The 20,164-nt window shown below is 40.2% G+C and overlaps 1 long non-coding RNA gene and 2 gene segments (V, D, J or C); 1 reads left to right on the top strand and 2 right to left on the bottom strand.

The window, feature by feature from the left end:
• Positions 1 to 498: 498 nt before the first annotated feature.
• On the bottom strand, positions 499 to 1,545 carry LOC123466075. The segment is given in 2 exon segments: positions 499 to 930; positions 1,035 to 1,545. Coding segments are annotated over 2 exon segments (519 nt in total).
• LOC123466102 lies at positions 590 to 5,865 on the top strand. The gene is made up of 3 exons (XR_006641340.1): positions 590 to 702; positions 3,939 to 4,110; positions 4,300 to 5,865. It is a non-coding gene; the product is annotated as an uncharacterized LOC123466102 (long non-coding RNA).
• A 13,379-nt stretch (positions 5,866 to 19,244) lies between these two features.
• LOC123466096 lies at positions 19,245 to 19,960 on the bottom strand. The segment is given in 2 exon segments: positions 19,245 to 19,570; positions 19,671 to 19,960. Coding segments are annotated over 2 exon segments (375 nt in total).
• Between the last annotated feature and the right edge of the window lie 204 nt (positions 19,961 to 20,164).

Here is a 20,164-nt window from a genome sequence, read left to right as displayed (position 1 = left end):
GCCATTGCCTTCTCCGGCCAGCTATCGATACAGGTGCAAAATCTCATCAAAAAGTATTGAAACATATACTCAATTGGGTGCATTTTATTGCAGAGTTGTTGCTTTTAAAGCTTGTGTAATCGTAGTATTCAGGACCTAGGGAGTTGCTGAGTTTCTTGCTCAGCTCCTCTGGCAGGGACAGCGGAGAGAATCAGCCATGAACCCCTAAGGAGTCATTGGGTTTGGATCAATTAATGTGCTGAGCCACGTGATCAGGGTGCCTCTGTTGCTTATCCTTATTTCTGAAGGCACAGTTTTGCCAGGTGAAAAGCTCAAAACAACACTTTTTAATAAAGATTATTAGGAACCCATCAAGGTCACATCCTGTGTCTCCTTTGCCAGATACCCTGTGAACTGGGGAATCTGAGACCACTTACAGCTTCCTGCCCCATCCTTTGGTTTGTGTTCCCACCAGCTGTTTTCCATCTTCCCTTCTGCTCATCCTGTGTGGCCATTTACAGATTTTTCCTTCTGCTTTATGCTCTTTCAAGGTGGGTTTCCGTTAGTTCCTACCCTCCTACGACACCAGTGATTTCCTGAGCTGGGTCCATGGTGAGTTTGTGTTCGAAGAAGAGCTGACGTGCAGCACTGTGGACTGGCTGCTGGCACAGAAATACAGAGCCGAGTCCGCTGCCTCGGTGGAGTTGATTTCCAGGCTGCAGGGTGAGTTTTGAGGGCACTGCGCTGAAAATCGCTCTTTGAACACTTCTGTGCCTTCCACAATGTCTTGCTTCTGAAAGTAAACCAAGAACTCGAATGCTTCTTCCAGCTTCCTGCGATACCAGTAAACATGAATATGTCCTCTTATGGGGACACAATCCATCTTTGCTTTCTGGTCTTTTCCTTTGACCAGATGACCTGGACTCTGGATGACCTCAGTGTCCATGGAGCCTGTAAGCAAAGAGACAGAAAGTTCACAAAAATCCCTTGAAGGAGCTTGATTTTGCAGGCACAGGAGAAAGTCCTGAATCTAGAATCCAAGAGATTCACCTCACCTGCTCCCCAGATGAAAAGAGCCACACAGCACAGGAGACCAAAGCACATGGCTGGCTCAGGGAGAAAGAGAGCAGAGGCTTTTCCTCTCAGGCTCCTCCTCTCCCTGCAGCACCTCCTTGTGACGTGCTCTCTTCCTGTGGTCATCACAGGCCCACTTACTTGAGAGTCTAACTGGGAGGGCAGGGAAGCTGGTGAAACAACTAGTGTGGATTCCAGTCTTTCAATTGTCTTTTTTCCTGATTAGGCTCTTTCATCATATCTTTAAAAAAAAAAAATCGGTTACATCAATAACTTCTTTGCTTTTTCTCTTGTCTATCTGCCTCCTCCTCTCCTCCCTTCCCTCTCAGGTAACGAAATACACAACTTGCTGTACGTCAGTCACAGCTTCCACTGCACTTGCAAATTAACAGAGTAGCTATTTTATATTAACAAGCCAAATTTTGAACAATACAAAAGAAGTATTTGTGATGGATATATCAAGCATCTAGAGAAATAATAAAATGAGTCGTCTAGCCTGAAACCGTTAGCTTAGCAGACAGAGTTTCTCTGAGACTTTTTAAGTCCCTGTGTTATTTTTCCAGATTTTATCATTCTTTCTCTACCAGGTCTGGGTAAACATAATCCCAAAGTTCCTGTGTTTACTCACTTTCATTCCATTTTCAGTTTTAGACTTGTGTAAGAATCTGTAAGTTACATATGAATCAGTATTTTATGTCTTTGAAATTTATCTAAGGGGTTTATTCTGTTTATACTTTTTTCCGTGTCATTTTTTTACTCAGCATTATGTCTGTGACAATAATTTATTATTATTTCATATAATAATTTAAATAATACTTTATTATTATTGTTTTTGCAGATAATTTCATATAATTCACTTTTGCTAATATGTGCGTCCCTGCTCATTCCCTCAGTCATGTCTGACTCTTTGTGACCCCATGGACTGTAGCCCACCAGGTTCCTTTGTCCCTGGGATTTTTCAGCAAGAATCCTGGAGTGGGTTGCCATGTCCTCCTCCAGGGGGTCTTCCCGACCCGGGGATCCAACCTGCATCTCCTGTGTCTCCTGCAAAGCAGGAGGATTCTTTACCTGATGAACCATCACTAATATATAAGGTTCTATTTATTATTAATAGTTTGTCAGAATTTATTATCCTTTCTGAGTTAATCTCCACTAGTTTTCTCCTCTAGATTTTGGTGCTAGTACAAACAGGACTGCATTCTTATACCTTTCTTTACATACCAAGGTATAATATTTCCCTGGGCCTGCGTATATAAAAATTGAGCCTTAGGGTCACCACGTGAACTTTACAGACTAGGACAAAATGCTTTCTAAATTAAGCCAAATAAATAATCCCAGCAACTGTTGTGTGTTTTCTAGGGTTGCACATCTAAAATTCAACTGGTACTACTCTTTCTAAGTTTTAAAATTGCTGGCTGTGCCAGGTGGCATGTGGTTTACTAGTACCCTGAACAGGGCTAGAACCAGCGCCCTCTGCAGGGAAGCCCAGCATCTTAACCACTAGACCTCCATGGAAGTCTTGGCACTGAATGTTCTTTAACCTTTGCTAGTCTATTAGGATAAAATAGCATATCACTCTAGTTTTAGTTTGCATTTTTATGATTTTTCAGTTTAGTTCTGTTCAGTCGCTCAGTCGTGTCCAACACTTTGTGATCCCATGGACTGTAGCACACCAGGCATCTCTGTCCGTCACCAACTCCCAAAACTTGCCATCGACTTGGTGATTCCATCCAACCATCTCATACTCTGTCACCCACTTCTCCTGCCTTCAATCTTTCCCAGCATCAGGGTCCTTTCCAATGAGTCAGGGCTTCATATCAGGTGGTCAAAGTATCAGAGCTTTAGCTTCAGCATCAGTCCTTCCAATGAATATTCAGAACTGATTTCCTCTAGGATTGACTGGTTTCATCTCTTTGCAGTCCAAGGGGCTCTCCAGCACCACAAGAGTCTTCTCCAATACCACAGTTCAGAAGCATCAGTTCTTCGGTGCTCAGCTTCATTTATGGTCCAACTCTCACATCCACACATGACTACTGGAAAAACCATAGTTTTGACTAGACAGATATTTATCAGCAAAGTAATGTCTCTGCTTTTTGGTATGTTATAGGTTTGTGATAGCTTTGCTTCCAAGGAGCAAGCATCTTTTAATTTCATGCCTGCAGTCACCATCTGCAGTGATTTGGGAGCCCAAGAAAATAAAATCTTTCATTGTTTCCAATTTCTCCTCATCTATTTGCCATGAAATGATGGATTGGATGCTATGATCTTATGATGAAAAAATAAGAAGCCAAGCTTAAAGAACTTAAAAAGACCTCAATAAAATAGCAAGGAGGGACTTTTAGGGGAGGGAGAAGTATTCTGTGTCTTGATTGTCATGCCATCTATCGATACAGGTGCAAAATCTCATCAAAAAGTATTGAAACATATACTCAAATTGGGTGCATTTTATTACAGAATTGTTGCTTTTAAAGCTTGTGTAATCGTAGTATTCAGGACCTAGGGAGTTGCTGAGTTTCTTGCTCAGCTCCTCTGGCAGGGACAGCGGAGAGAAGCAGCCATGAACCCCTAAGGAGTCCCTGGGTCTGGATCAATGAATGTGCTGAGCAAGGCGATCAGGGTGCCCCTGCTGATTATTCCTGAAGGCACAGTTTTGCCAAGTGAAAAGCTCAAAATTACATGTCTTAATAAAGATTGTTAGGAACCCAGCAAGGTCACATCCTGTGTCTCTTTTGCTAAATACCCTGCAAACTGGGGAATCTGAGTCCCCTTACAGCTTTCTTTCCTGTCCTTGGGTTTGTGTTTCCACCAGCTGTTTTCCACCTCCCCTTCTGCTCATCCTGTGTGGCCATTTACAGACTTTTCCTTCTGCTTTATGCTCTTTCAAGGTGGGTTTCTGTTAGTTCCTACCCTCCTACGACACCACTGATTTCCTGAGCTGGGTCCATGGTGAGTTTGTGCTCTAAGAAGAGCTGACGTGCAGCACTGTGGACTGGCTGCTGGCACAGAAATACAGAGCTGAGTCCGCTGCCTCCGTGGAGTTGATTTCCAGGCTGCAGGGTGAGTTTTGGGGACACGGAGCCAAAAATCGCTGTTGAAATACTTCTGTATCTTCCACAATGTCTTGATTCTTTAAGTAAACCAAAAATTCAAATGCTCCTTCTGGCTTCTTGCGATACCGGTAAATATTCATATATCCTTTTATGGGGACACAATTCATCTTTGCTTTCTGGCCTTTTCCTTTGACAGATGACCTGGACTCTGGATGACCTCAGTGTCCATGGAGCCTTTAAGAAATGAGAAAGTAAGTGCAATGAAAGCCCAGGAGAAAGGCTGATTTTGCAGCCACAGGAGAATGTCCTGAGGTTGGAATCCAACAACTTCACAACAGGGACTTACCTGCTCCCCAGAAGAAAAAAAAACTGCACAGCACAGGAGGCTGAAGCACATGTCTGGCTCAGGGAGAAAGCAGGGTGGTGACTTTTTCCCTAAGGTGCTCATCCTCCTTCAGCAACTCCTTGTGACGTGGTGGGTTCACGTGGTCATTATAGCCCCTGTGTACATGAGTGTCTAACATTTCATAGGCTGGGAGGGCAGAGAAAGCTGGGGAAACAACTAGTTTGAATTTGAAACTGCTTTATTTTTCTTTTTTCCTGATTCTTCTCTCTCATCAGTCTTTAAAGAATAGAAGTCATTTCACATCAGCAATTTATTTCCTTTTTTAACTTGTCGATTTGCCTTTTCCCCTTCTCCCATCCCTCTTAGGCAATGAATGATACACTTTGCTATATGTCAATCATAGCTTCTATTGCATTTACAAAATCATATAGCAGCTACTTTATGTTTAAAAAAAACAAATTTTGAGCTCTACAAATATTTATGATGAATATGCAATACATCTAGAGAAATTACAAAATGAATGATCTTGCCTGGAACAATCAGTTTAGGAAACAGACTTTCACTAAGAATTTTCAAGTCTCTGTGTTATTTTTATAGATTCTTATTTTTCTTTCTCTACCTATCTTGGTAATCGTAACATTATCTTCCCTATTCTCTCTCTTTGCTTAAATTTCAGTGACTTTCATCAAATTTCATGAGAATATCTTTTGTGATTTTCATTAGTGCTGCATTGAATGCATAGATGATAGTACAAAAACAGGAATACTCTTTCCATTGGTTTAGCTTATTCATGATCATGGTGTATAGCTTCACTTGTTTCAGGTTTTTTAAATGTTTTCCCTAAAATGTAATAGTTTTCTGAATTAAATAATCATTTACCGAATAGATTTTTAATGTATTTTATATGTTGTTATAATTTGTAAATAGTCTCTCTCTGTATAAAATATATTTTTGACTGTTTCTTGCTAATATATGGAAATAAATGGACTTTTTAAGTTTTTGTTAAATTCAGTCAATTTATTAAATTTGTTGTTATTAATAATGCAATGCTTCTTTAGATGCCTTTGGTTCTTTTCAATTTTCCATCTGTCTTTAATCATTTCTTCGCTCTTTTCCTCAGTCTCACCTTTTTTTCTAGTTCTATTGGCTAGATATTCAGCACAATCATGACCAGAAATAGTGGCGGACTTCATTTACTTACTTGTCAATTATGTTTGACCCAGAGAGCTACAGGTAGTAGATATGTGGTAGATGCTATGGAAGGTTAAAAAGTGTAAGATTAGGTCCTGCTATTAGAGGAGTTATTGGCATGCCAGGATATTTGCAAATCATTCTCCACTGTTACTGGACCAGGTTCTTCCTAACTGACCCACAGCTCAGTTCAGTTCAGTTCAGTCGCTCAGTTGTCCGACTCTGCGACCCCATGAATCGCAGCACGCCAGGCCTCCCGGTCCATCACCAACTCCTGGAGTTCACTCAGACTCACATCCATCGAGTCAGTGATGCCATCCAGCCATCTCATCCTCTGGCGTCCCCTTCTCCTCCTGCCCCCAATCCCTCCCAGCATCAGAGTCTTTTCCAATGAGTCAACTCTTCGCATGAGGTGGCCAAGGTACTGGAGTTTCAGCTTCAGTATCATTCCCTCCAAAGAAATTCCAGGGCTGATCTCCTTCAGAATGGACTGGTTGGATCTCCTTGCAGTCCAAGGGACTCTCAAGAGTCTTCTTCAACACCACACTTCAAAAGCATCAATTCTTTGGCGCTCAGCTTTCTTCACAGTCCAACTCTCACATCCATACATGACCATTGGAAAAATCATAGCCTTGACTAGATGGACCTTTGTTGGTAAAGTAATGTCTCTGTTTTTGGATATGTTATCTAGGTTGGTCATAACTTTCCTTCCAAGGAGTAAGCGTGTTTTAATTTCATGGCTGCAATCACCATCTGCAGTAATTTTGGAGCCCAAAAATATAAAGTCTGACACTGTTTCCAGTTTCCCCATCTATTTCCCATGAAGTGATGGGACCAGATGCCATGATCTTCGTTTTCTGAGTGTTGAGGTTTAAGCCAACTTTTTCACTCTCCTCTTTCACTTTCATTAAGAAGCTTTTTAGTTTCTCTTCACTTTCTGCCATTATGGTGGTGTCATCTGCATATCTGAGGTTATTGATATTTCTCCTGGCAACCTTGATTCCAGCTTGTGTTTCTTTCAGCCCAGCGTTTCTCATGATGTACTCTGCATATAAGTTAAATAAGCAGGGTGACAATATATGGCCTTGACATACTCCTTTTCCTATTTGGAACCAGTCTGTTGTTCCATGTCCAGTTCTAACTGTTGCTTCCTGACCTGCATATAGGTTTCCAAAAGGCAGGTCAGGTGGTCTGGTATGCCCATCTCTTTCAGAATTTTCCACAGTTTATTGTGATCCACACAGTCAAAGGCTTTGGCATAGTCAATAAAGCAGAAATAGATGTTTTTCTGGAACTCTCTTGCTTTTTCCATGATCCTGCGGATGTTGGCAACTTAATCTCTGGTTCCTCTTCCTTTTCTAAAACCAGCTTAATTGACCATACTTGTTTGGGTTTATTTCTAGACACTCAGTTCTGTTTGGATCAATGAATTGAATGTGCAGAGCTAGGTGATCAGGGTGCCCAGGGAAGACAGATGACCTGCCGATTATCCTTATTCCTGAAGGTACAGCTTTGCCAGATGAAAAGCTCAGAACTGTATATTTTAATAAAATTCTTAGGAACCCATCAAAGTCATATCCTCTCTCCTTTGCCAGATACCCTGCCAGCTGGGGAATCTGAGACCCCTTACAGCTTCCTGCCCCATTCTTGGATTTGTATTCCCACTAGTTATTTTCCACCTCCCCTTCTGCTCATCCTGTGTTACCGTTTACAGATTTTTCCTTCTGGTTTATGCTCTCTCAAGGTGGGTTTCTGTTAGTTCCTACCCTCCTACGACACCACTGATTTCCTGAACTGGGTCCACAGTGAGTTTGTGCTCTAAGAAGAGCTGACGTGCAGCACTGTGGATTGGCTTCTGGCACAGAAATACAGAGCTGAGTCCATTGCCTCGGTGGAGTTGATTTCCAGGCTGCAGGGTGAGTTCTGGTGGCACTCAGCTGAAAATCTCTGTTTGAACATGGCTGTATCTTCTATAATTTTTTCATCCTGTAAGTAAACCAAAAACTCTAATGCTTCTTCCAGTTTCTTATGATACCAATTAACATTAATATGTCCTTTTTTGGGGACACAATCCATTTTTGCTCTCTGGTCTTTTCCTTTGACCAGATGACTGTGACTCTGGGTGACCTCAGTGTCCATGGAGCCTGTGAGAAAAGAGAGAGAAAGTGAAGAAAAAGCCCTTGAAGGAGCCTGATTTTGCAGCCTCAGGAGAAAGTCCTGAATCTAGAATCCAGTTAATTCACCTCACTGCTCCCCAGAATAAAAGAGCCACATAGCACAGGAGGCCAAGGCACATGGCTGGCTCAGGGAGAAAGCAGCGCAGTGGCTTTTCCTCTCAGGGCCTCATCCCCCTTCAGCACCTCCTTGTCACGTGGTTGCTTCCTGTGGTCATCACAGTCCCCGTGTACTTGAGATGCTGGCTTTTCATAGACTGGGAGGGCAGAGGAAGCTGGTGAAACAACTGGTGTGGATTTCAGATGGCTTCAATTGTCTTTTTCCTGATTCTGCTCTTTCATCATTTCTTTAAAAATGAAAATCAGTTTCACGTCAATAACTTCCTTGCTTTTTATCTTGTCTATTTGCCTCCTCCCCTCCTCCCTTCCCTCTCAGGCAATGAAACACACAACTTGCTGTACGTCAGTCTTAGCTTCCACTGCGCTTACAAATGAATACAGCAGCCACCTTATACTAACAAGCCAAATTTTAAACAATACAAAAGAAGTATTTGTGATGGATATATAAAGCATCTAGAGAAATAATAAAATGAGTCATCTAACCTGAAACTGTTAGCTTAGGAGACAGATTTTCTCTGAGACTTTTTAAGTCCCTGTGTTATTTTTCCAGATTTTATCATTCTTTCTCTACTAGGTCTAGGAAAACATTATCCTAAAGTTTAAGTTTTTACTCACTTTCCTTCCATTATCAGTTTTAGACTTATGGAAGAATCTGTAAATTATATTTTAATCAGTGTTTTATGTCTTTCAAATTTATCTAAGGGATTTATTCTGTTTATACTTTTTCTGTGTCATATTTTTATTCAGTTTTATGTCTGTGATAACAATTTCTGTTTTTGCAGATAATTTTATATAATTCACTTTTGCTAATATGTGCATGCCTGCTCATTCCCTCAGTGGTGTCTGACCCTAGTGACCCCACGGACTGTAGCCCATCAGGTTCCTCTGTCCCTGGGATTTTTCAGGCAAGAATCCTGGAGTGGGTTGCCATTCCTCCTCCAGGGGATCTTCTCGACCCGGGGATCCAACCTGCATCTCCTGTGTCTCCTGCAAAGCAGACTGATTCTTTACCTGATGAGCCATCACTAATATATAAGGTTCTATTTATTATTAATAGTCAGAATTTGGAGAAGGCAATGGCACCCCACTCCAGTACTGTTGCCTGGAAATTCCCATGGATGGAGGAGCCTGGTAGGCTGTAGTCCATGGGGTTGCTAAGAGTCAGACAGGACTGAGTGACTTCACTTTCACTTTCCACTTTCATGCATTGGAGAAGGAAATGGCAAGCCACTCCAGTGTTCTTGCCTGGAGAATCCCAGGGACGGAGAAGCCTGATGGGCTGCAGTCCATGGGGTCGAACAGTCGGACAGGACTGAGTGACTTAGCAGTAGCAGTCAGAATTAATTATTCATTCTGAGTTAATGTACACTAGTTTTCCCCTCTAGATTTTGGTGCTAGTACAAACAGGACTTCATTCTTATACCTTTCTTTACATACCAGGTATAATATTTCTCAATACCTGGGAATATAAATATTGAGCCTTAGGGTCACCATGTCAACTTTACATTCTAAGACAAAATGCTTTCCAAATTAAAATGAAGTCACTCAGTTGTGTCTAACTCTCTGTAACCCCATGGACTCTAACCCGCCAGGCTCCTCCGTCCATGGAATTTTCCAGGCAAGAACACTGGAGTGGGCTGCCATTTCCTTCTCCAGGGGATCTTCACAACCCAGGGATTGAACCTGGGTCTCCAGCATTGCAGGCAGATGCTTTACCTTCTGAGCCACGAGGCTAGCCCCAGGGAAGCTCCAAATTAAGCCAGATAAATAATCCCAAAAACTGTTGTGTGTTTTCTAGGGTTGCACATCTAAAATTCAATTGGTATTATTCTTTCTAATTTTTTAAATTTCTGGCTGTGCCCAGTGGCATGCAGTTTATTAGTACCCTGAATAGGAGTAGAACCATGTCCCCCTCCCCTCCCCCGCAGGGGAGCCAGGACTCTTAACCACTAGACGCCATGGAAGTCCTGTCATTTTTGTTCTTTTAACTTTGCCAGTCTATTAGGATAAAATGGTATATCACTCTAGTTTCAGTTAGCATTTTTATGATTTTTCAGTTTAGATCAGTTCAGTCACTCAGTCATGTGACTCAGTCATGTGAAATTTTGACTTCAGCTTGTGCTTCATCCAGCCCAGCATTTCACATGATGTACTCTGCATATAAGTTAAATAAACAGGGTGACAATCTACGGCCTTGATGTACTCCTTTCCCAATTTTCAACCAGTCTCTTGTTCCATGTCCAGTTCTAACTGTTGCTTCTTGACACACATACAGGTTTCTTAGGAGGCAGATCAGGTGGTCTGGTAGTCCCATTTCTTTCAGAATTTTCCACAGTTTGTTGTGATCCACACAGTCGAAGGCTTTAGTGTAGTCAGTGAAGCAGAAGTAGACCTTTTTCTATAATTCTCTTACTTTTTGATTGAATATATTTTTTCTGTTTATAGGCCACTAGTGTTTTTAGTACACTGCCGTTTGACCATATTTCTTTTCCAATGTTCAGCTATTACTTATTTGTAACAATTCCTTACATATTCCTGATAGCAAATATGCAGTTACACGAGCTGCTAATATCTGTTCAATCTGTAGCTTGTCTTTCACTCTTTGTAATGCCTTTTTTTTTTTAGTTGATATTCCTAATTTAGATGAGTCTACATTCTCTTTGGGGAGGGTATACATTTAATTCTTTATAATTATGTTCTTGTACTCCAAGATCATAAAGATATACTTACAAGTTATTTACCAGACAGCTAACACTTTAAAGTTGTGTGTAAGCATTTGATTTTTTAATAATAATTATTTTTGCTTAGGCTGTGAAAATGAATTTAAATCCATCATTATTTCTGTGGATAACAGCTTGTCCCAGAAGAACATTGCCTTATTCCCCTGCATACCTCCAGTGATGGCTCTATCATATATAAAATGCCTACTTAAACACCAGTTCAGTTCAGTTCAGTAGCTCAGTCATGTCCAACTCTTTGTGACCCCATGAACTGCAGCACGCCAGGCCTCGCTGTCCATCACCAACTCCTAGAGTCCACCCAAACCCATGTCAATCAAGTCGGTGATGCCATCCAACCATCTCATTCTCTGTCATCCCCTTCTCCTCCCGCCTCCAATATTTCCCAGCATCAGGGTCTTTTCCAATGAGTGAGGGAGTCATATCAGGTGGCCAAAGTATTGGAGTTTCAGCTTCAGCATCAATCCTTCCAATGAATATCCGGGACTGATCTCCTTTACAATGGACTGGTTGGATCTCCTTGCAGTCCAAGGGACTCTCAAGAGTCTTCTCCAACACCACCATTCAAAGCATCAATTCTTTGGCACTCAGCTTTCTTCACAGTCCAACTCTCACATCCATACACGACCACTGGAAAAACCATAGCTTTGACTAGACGGACCTTTGTTGGCAAAGTAATGTCTCTGCTTTTTAATATGCTGTCTAGGTTGCTTATAACTTTCCTTCCAAGGAGTAAGCGTGTTTTAATTTCATGGCTGCAATCACCATCTGCAGTGATTTTGGAGCCCAGAAAATAAGGTCTGTCACTGTTTCCACTGTTTCCCCATCGATTTGCCAGGAAGTGATGGGACCAGATGCCATGATCTTTGTTTTATGAATGTTGAGGTTTAAGACAACTTTTTCACTCTCCTCTTTCACTTTCATCAAGAGGCTCTTTAGTTCCTCTGCACTTTCTGCTATAAGGGTGGTGTCATCTGCATATCTGAGGTTATTGATATTTCTACTGGCAATCTTGATTCCAGCTTGTGCTTCTTCCTGCCCAGTGTTTCTCATGCTGTATTCTGCATATAAGTTAAATAAGCAGGGTGACAATATACAGCCTTGACGTACTCCTTTTCCTATTTGGAACCAGTCTGTTGTTCCATGTCCAGTTCTATCTGTTGCTTCCTGACCTGCATATAGGTTTCTCAAGAGGCAGGTCAGGTGGTCTGGTATACCCATCTCTTTCAGAATTTTCCACAGTTTATTGTGATCCACACAGTCAAAGGCTTTGCAATAGTCAATAAAGCAGAAACAGATGTTTTTCTGGAACTCTCTTGCTTTTTCTATGATCCAGCTTAAACTTCTCCCCTTTTAAATCCATGATTTTCATTTGTCTGTTTATTTATGCCTTTTTCATTATCCTAAATTAAGAAATGATTTGATAGTTCAAGGAGAAATCACCTTACTTTGTCCCTGTTCAACATTCCTTTCTCTTTTCTCTGTGTTGACCACTTAAATTTCAGATGACTTTCATCAAATTTCATGAAAATATCTTTCGTGATTTTGTACAGCCCTAAACAAACAGTTGGTAGTGCAGAATTAGGAACACTCTTACAATTGGTTTTACTGATTCATGATCATGGTATACATTTTCACTTATTTCAGTTTTTTAGAATGTTTTCCTTTAAAATTTAATCCTTTTCTGAATTACAGTCTCATTTACCTAAAAGATTTGTTTTTATGTATTTTATATGTTACATTAGAATTTTTAAATCATCTCTCTTTAAAAAATATTTTAACTGTTGATAACATATGGAATAAACTTTTTATATTTAAGTTCAATAAGCTTATTAAATCTGTTATTATTAATAATGAATTGCATCTTTAGATTCCTTTGGTTCTTCTTCTAAACTTGCCATCTGTGTTTTAAAACTTTTCTTCCCCTCCTTTTCTCATTCTCAGCCTTTTTTTCATGTTCTACTGGCTGGAATTTGGCAAAATCTTCACTAGAAATACTAGTGCCATTCATTTACTTATTTATCAATTATAGTTGACTTGGAGAACTACAGGTACTAAATATGTGGTAGATGCTATGAGGGTTACAAGGTATGAGATTATATCCTGCTATTAAAGGAGTTATCCACTTTCCAAGTGAAAGTGAAAGTGATCATCGGTCGTGTCTGACTCTTTGCCACCCATGGACTGTAGTGTGCCAGGTTCCTCTGCCCATGGAATTCTCGAGACAAGAATACCAGAGTGGGTTGCCTTGCCCTCCTCCAGGGGATCTTCCCTGCCCAGAGATCAGACGAATGTCTCTTACATCTCCTGCATTGGCAGGCAGGTTCTTGACCAATAGTGCCACCAGGGAAGCACATCACTCTTCCAACTGTTATTGGCCCAGGTTCATCTTGGCTGACCCACATGAAGCCAAAACACTACATGCCCAGGTTTGCTGCAGAAAGTGAAAGTGAAAGTCCCTCAGTCATGTCCAACTCTTTGCGACCCCATGGACTATACAGTCCGTGGAATTCTCCAGGCCAGAATACTGGAGTGGGTCGTTCCCTTCTCTAGGGGATCTTCCCAAACTAGGGATCAAACCCAGGTCTCCCACATTGCAGGTGAATTCTTTACCAGTTGAGCCACCAGGGAAGCCCAAGAAGACTTGAGTGAGTAGCCTATGCCTTCTCCAGCAGATCTTCCCTACCCAGGACTTGAACTGGGGTCTCCTGCATTGCAAGCGGATTCTTTACCAGCTGAGCCACAAGGGAAGCCCGTTTGCGTCAGGGAAGGGGTTTATTTGCAAAGCAATCAGGCAAAGAGATGAAAGATCTTCTGCCCATTTTAAAAATTGTGTTGTTTGTGTTTTTCATATTGAGTTGCCTGACTGTTTATATATTTTGAATATTAATGGTTTACTGATTATTTTGTTTGCATATATTTTCTTCCATTCAGCAGTTCTTTTTCTTTTTCTTTCATCAGTGGTTCTCTTTGTTTGTTTTTGCTGTAAGAAGATTTTAAGGTTAATTCAATTGCATTTGTTTATTTTTGCTTTTGTTTCCTTCCCCAATGAGACAGATCTGAATATGCGTTGCTACAATAGATGTCAAGAGTGTTCTGATGGTGCTTTCTTCTAGGAGTTTTGTTGTTCCTGGCCTGCATGTCAGTCTTTAATCCATTTTGAGTTTATATAAGTGTGTGGGTGTGAAAACATTCTAATTTCATTCTTTTATGGAGCTGTCCAGTTTTACCAGTACTACTTATTGAAGACAATCTTTTCTAAACTGTAATTCTTGCATTATTTGTCATAGTTTAACTGACTGTGTTTTCATGGGTTTATTTTTGTTGCTGCTGCTGTTGCTTCTAAGTTGCTTCAGTCATGTCCGACTCTGTGTGATCCCATAGACGGCAGCCTACTAGGCTCCCCTGTCCCTGGGATTCTCCAGGCAAGAACACTGGAGTAGGTTGCCATTTCCTTCTCCAATGCATGAAAGTGAGAAGTGAAAGTGAAGTCGCCCAGTCGTGTCCGACTCTTAGCGACCCCATGGACTGCTTCTAGACTCAATTGTATGTCCATTTTTGTGGCAATACCATTCTGTTTTGATTATTATAGCTCTGTATTAATAATATTAACTGAAGTCAGAGAGTATGACACCTTTTGCTTTGTGGGCATTTTTTTATTCTCTTGAATGCTCTTTACTATCTGGGGTCTTCTGTGTCTTTCGCATAAATTTTAGAACTATTTGTTCTAGTTCTGTGAAAATTGTTGTAGGCATTTCGATAGGGACTGCATTAAATCTGTAGTACAGACCTTTTAGCAATATTAATTTTAGAAATGGCCCGTGAGAGGAACAAGAAATAAAATCACAGACTTGACCAGTGGAGATGCAAGAACTGAAATTCTTTGTAAGTCATGTGCTTTGCAGAACTCCTTAAATATAGTTAACTCACTGGTTTATTTTCATAAGCAAAATGTATCTCTTCTTAAGTCTTCCAGTATGGTTGAATTAGTTTCTTTTACTTTAAAGCAAAACAATACTAACAGGCACACAGAAAATGAGGCTGCTCTTATGATGTCAGGTATGGTTGCTGGTGAACACTAGTTTCTGGAGAAGGTGTTTTTCTATAATATATTGCAGTTGAAACATCAATTTTACAAATGATTGTAAAAATCATTTACAATCAAATGTAAAGACCTAATCAAAGTGGGATAATGCAAAGTGTTGGAAGAAATATTTTAATAAATAAATTCCATATGAGTATTAAAAAGTAAATTCATAATACATGTCTTAAAAAATTTAGAGAAAAGTAAAAAAAAAATAAATTCAACAAAATATGTGCTGGACATAGTCAATAAAAAATATACAAAGCAATGGTAAAAGAATTTAAAAAGACCTTAATAAAATAGCATGGAGGGATTTTGGGGGAGGGGGAAATATTCTGTGTCTTGATTCTCATGCTGGATGCATGGGTTAAAAACTTGTCACAAAAAAATTGAAATCATTCCAAGCATCTTTTCTAACCACAATGCAGTAAGATTAGACCTCAATTACAGGAGAAAAAACTATTAAAAATTCCAACATATGGAGGTTGAACAACACGCTGCTGAATAATCAACAAATCACAGAAGAAATCAAAAAAGAAATGAAAATTTGCATAGAAACAAATGAAAATGAAAACACAACAACCCAAAACCTGTGGGACACTGTAAAATCAGTCCTAAGGGGAAAGTTCATAGCAATACAGGCATACCTCAAGAAATAAGAAAAAAGTCAAATAAATAACCTAACTCTACACCTAAAGCAACTAGAAAAGGAAGAAATGAAGAACCCCAGGGTTAGTAGAAGGAAAGAAATCTTAAAATTAGGGCAGAAATAAATGCAAAAGAAACAAAAGAGACCATAGCAAAAATCAACAAAGCCAAAAGCTGGTTCTTTGAAAGGATAAATAAAATTGACAAACCATTAGCCAGACTCATCAAGAAACAAAGGGAGAAAAATCAAATCAATAAAATTAGACATGAAAATGGAGAGATCACAACAGACAACACAGAAATACAAAGGATCAAAAGAGACTACTATCAGCAATTATATGCCAATAAAATGGACAACGTGGAAGAAATGGACAAATTCTTAGAAAAGTACAACTTTCCAAAACTGGACCAGGAAGAAATAGAAAATCTTAACAGACCCATCACAAGCATGGAAATTGAAACTGTAATCAGAAATCTTCCAGCAAACAAAAGCCCAGGTCCAGATGGCTTCACAGCTGAATTCTACCAAGAATTTAGAGAAGAGCTAACACCTATCCTGCTCAAACTCTTCCAGAAAATTGCAGAGGAAGGTAAACTTCCAAACTCATTCTATGAGGCCACCATCACCCTAATACCAAAACCTGATAAAGATGCCAGAAAAAAAGCAAACTACAGGCCAATATCACTGATGAACATAGATGCAGAAGTCCTTAACAAAATTCTAGCAATCAGAATCCAACAACACATTAAAAAGATCATACACCATGACCAAATGGGCTTTATCCCAGGGATGCAAGGATTCTTCAATATCCACAAATCAATCAATGTAATACACCACATTAACAAGTTGAAAAATAAAAACCATATGATTATCTCAATAGATGCAGAGAAAGCCTTTGACAAAATTCAACATCCATTTATGATAAAAACTCTCCAGAAAGCAGGAATAGAAGGAACATACCTCAACATAATAAAAGCTATATATGACAAACCCACAGCAAACATTATCCTCAATGGTGAAAAATTGAAAGCATTTCCCCTAGTCAGGAACAAGACAAGGGTGCCCACTTTCACCATTACTATTCAACATAGTTTTGGAAGTTTTGGCACAGCAATCAGAGCAGAAAAGAAATAAAAGGAATCCAAATTGGAAAAGAAGAAATAAAACTCTCACTGTTTGCAGATGACATGATCCTCTACATAGAAAACCCTAAAGACTCCACCAGAAAATTACTAGAACTAATCAATGAATATAGTAAAGTTGCAGGATACAAAATCAATGCACAGAAGTCCCTTGCATTCCTATACACTAATAATGAGAAAATAGAAAGAGAAAATAAGGAAACAATTCCATTCACCATTGCAATGAAAAGAATAAAATACTTAGGAATATATCTACCTAAAGAAACTAAAGACCTATATATAGAAAACTATAAAACACTGGTGAAAGAAATCAAAGAGGACACTAATAGATGGAGAAATATACCATGTTCATGGATTGGAAGAATCAATATAGTGAAAATGAGTATACTACCCAAAACAATTTATAGATTCAATGCAATCCCTATCAAGTTACCAATGGTATTCTTCACAGAGCTAGAACAAATAATTTCACAATTTGTATGGAAATACAAAAAAACTCGAATAGCCAAAGCAATCTTGAGAAAGAAGAATGGAACTGGAGGAATCAACTTGCCTGACTTCAGGCTCTACTACAAAGCCACAGTCATCAAGACAGTATGGTACTGGCACAAAGACAGAAATATAGATCAATGGAACAAAATAGAAAGCCCAGAGATAAATCCACGCACCTATGGACACCTTATCTTTGACAAAGGAGGCAAGAATATACAATGGATTAAAGACAATCTCTTTAACAAGTGGTGCTGGGAAAACTGGTCCACCACTTGTAAAAGAATGAAACTAGAACACTTTCTAACACCATACACAAAAATAAACTCAAAATGGATTAAAGATCTAAACGTAAGATCAGAAAGTATAAAACTCCTCGAGGAGAACATAGGCAAAACACTCTCCAACATACATCACAGCAGGATCCTCTATGACCCACCTCCCAGAATATTTGAAATAAAAGCAAAAATAAACAAATGGGACCTAATTAAACTTAAAAGCTTCTGCACAACAAAGGAAACTATAAGCAAGGTGAAAAGACAGCCTTCAGAATGGGAGAAAATAATAGCAAATGAAGCAACTGACAAACAACTAATCTCAAAAATATACAAGCAACTCCTACAGCTCCATTCCAGAAAAATAAATGACCCAATCAAAAAATGGGCCAAAGAACTAAATAGACATTTCTCCAAAGAAGACATACAGATGGCTAACAAACACATGAAAAGATGCTCAACATCACTCATTATCAGAGAAATGCAAATCAAAACCACAATGAGGTGCCATTTCATGCCAGTCAGAATGGCTGCGATCCAAAAGTCTACAAGCAATAAATGCTGGAGACGGTGTGGAGAAAAGGGAACCCTCTTACACTGTTGGTCGGGATGCAAACTAGTACAGCCACTATGGAGAACGGTGTGGAGATTCCTTAAAAAACTGGAAATAGAACTGCCTTATGATCCAGCAATCCCACTGCTGGGCATACACACTGAGGAAACCAGAATTGAGACACGTGTACCCCAATGTTCATTGCAGCACTGTTTATAATAGCCAGGACATGGAAGCAACCTAGATGTCCATCAGCAGATGAATGGATAAGCAAGCTGTGGTACATATACACAATGGAGTATTACTCAGCCATTAAAAAGAATACATTTGAATCAGTTCTACTGAGGTGAATGAAACTGGAGCCTATTATACAGAGTGAAGTAAGCCAGAAAGAAAAACACCAATACAGTATACTAATGCATATATATGGAATTTGGAAAGATGGTAACAATAACCCTGTATACGAGACAGCAAAAGAGACACTGATGTATAACAGTCTTTTGGACTCTGTGGGAGAGGGAGAAGGTGGGATGATTTGGGAGAATGGCATTGAAACATGTATAATATCATATATGAAACGAGTCACCAGTCCAGGTTCAATGAACGATACTGGATGCTTGGGGCTGGTGCACTGGGATGACCCAGAGGGATGGTACGGGGAGGGAGGAGGGAGGAGGGTTCGGGATGGGAACACATGTATACCTGTGGTGGGTTCATGTTGATATATGGCAAAACCAATGCAATATTGTAAAGTTAAAAAATAAAATTAAATTAAAGTAAAAATAGAAACAAAACTTGTCACAATGTACTGAAATACGTACCTAAATTGGTGCATTTTGTTTTGGTATGTTATGCCTTAAAGTTGCTTTTAAAAGTTGCAGGATTGCAGGAATCTGGTTGAAGGGAGATGCTGATTTTTCTGCTCAGTTGCTCTGTCAGGGACAGATGAGAAGCAGCCATGAACCCTGAGGAGTCTCTGGGTCTGATCAATGAGTGTACTGAGCCAGGTGATCAGGGTCCCCACGGAAGACAGGTGACCTGCTGATTATCCCTATGTCTGAAGCCACAGCTTTGCCAGATGAAAAGCACAGAACTGCATGTTTTAATAAAGATGGTTAGAAACCCATCAAGGTCACATCCTGTGTCCCCGTTGCCAGATACTCTGCAAACTGGGGAATCTGAGACCACTTACAACTTCCTTCCTCTTCCTTGGGTTTGTGTTCCCACCAGCTATTTTCCACCTCCCCTTCTGCTCATCCTGTGTTGCCATTTACAGGTTTTTCCTTCTGCTTTATGCTCTTTCAAGGTTGGTTTCTGTTAATTCCTACCCTCCTACGACACCACTAATTTCCTGAGCTGGGTCCATGGTGAGTTTGTGTTCTAAGAAGAGCTGACATGCAGCACTGTGGACTGGCTGCTGGCACAGAAATACAGAGCTGAGTCCGCTGGCTCGGTGGAGTTGATTTCCAGGCTGCAGGGTGAGTTTTGGGGGCACTCAGCTGAAAATCGCTGTTTGAACATGGCTGTATCTTCTGTAATTTTTCCATTCCACAAATAAACCAAAAACTCAAATGCTCCTTCTGGCTTCTTGTGATACCAGTATACATGAACATGTCCTTTTATGGGGACACAATCCATCTTTGCTTTCTGGTCTTTTCCTTTGACCAGATGACTGGGACTCTGGGTGACCTCAGTGTCCATGGAGCCTGTAAGGAAAGAAAAAGTTCACAAAAAGCCCTAGAGGGTGCCTGATTTGGCAGCCATAGGAGAAAGTCCTGAAACTTAAATCCAATACATTTGCCTCACCTGCTCCCCAGAGAAAAAGAGCCACCCAGCACAGGAGGCTGAGGCTCATGGCTGCCTCCAGGAGAAAGCAGGGCAGCGGCGTTTCCTCTCAGGCGCCTCCTTCCCCTTCAGCACCTCCTTGTGACGTGGTCACTTCCTGTGGTCCTCACAGTTCCCGGGTACCTGAGACTATAATATTTCATAGGCTGACAGGACAAGGAAGGCTGTGAAATAATCAGTATGCATTTGAAACTGCTCTATCTTTCTGTTTCCTGATTCTGCTCTTCCATCACTTCTTTAAACATAAAGTCATTTCTCATGAATAATTTCTTTGCTTTTTAAATGTGTCCGTTTGCCCCCTCTCCTCCTCCTTTCCCTCTCAGACAATGAACCATGTAACTTGTGGTGTGTCAATCATAACTTCTGCTGCACTTACAAAGTGGGATAGCAGCTACTTTACGTTAGCAAACCAAATTTTGAACTATACAAAAGAAATATTTGTGATGAACCTGCAA

Source organism: Bubalus bubalis, chromosome 8, assembly GCF_019923935.1.
Source record: "Bubalus bubalis isolate 160015118507 breed Murrah chromosome 8, NDDB_SH_1, whole genome shotgun sequence".
Classification (NCBI taxonomy): Eukaryota; Metazoa; Chordata; class Mammalia; order Artiodactyla; family Bovidae; genus Bubalus; species Bubalus bubalis.
This window is presented reverse-complemented; position numbering and strand designations above follow the sequence as displayed.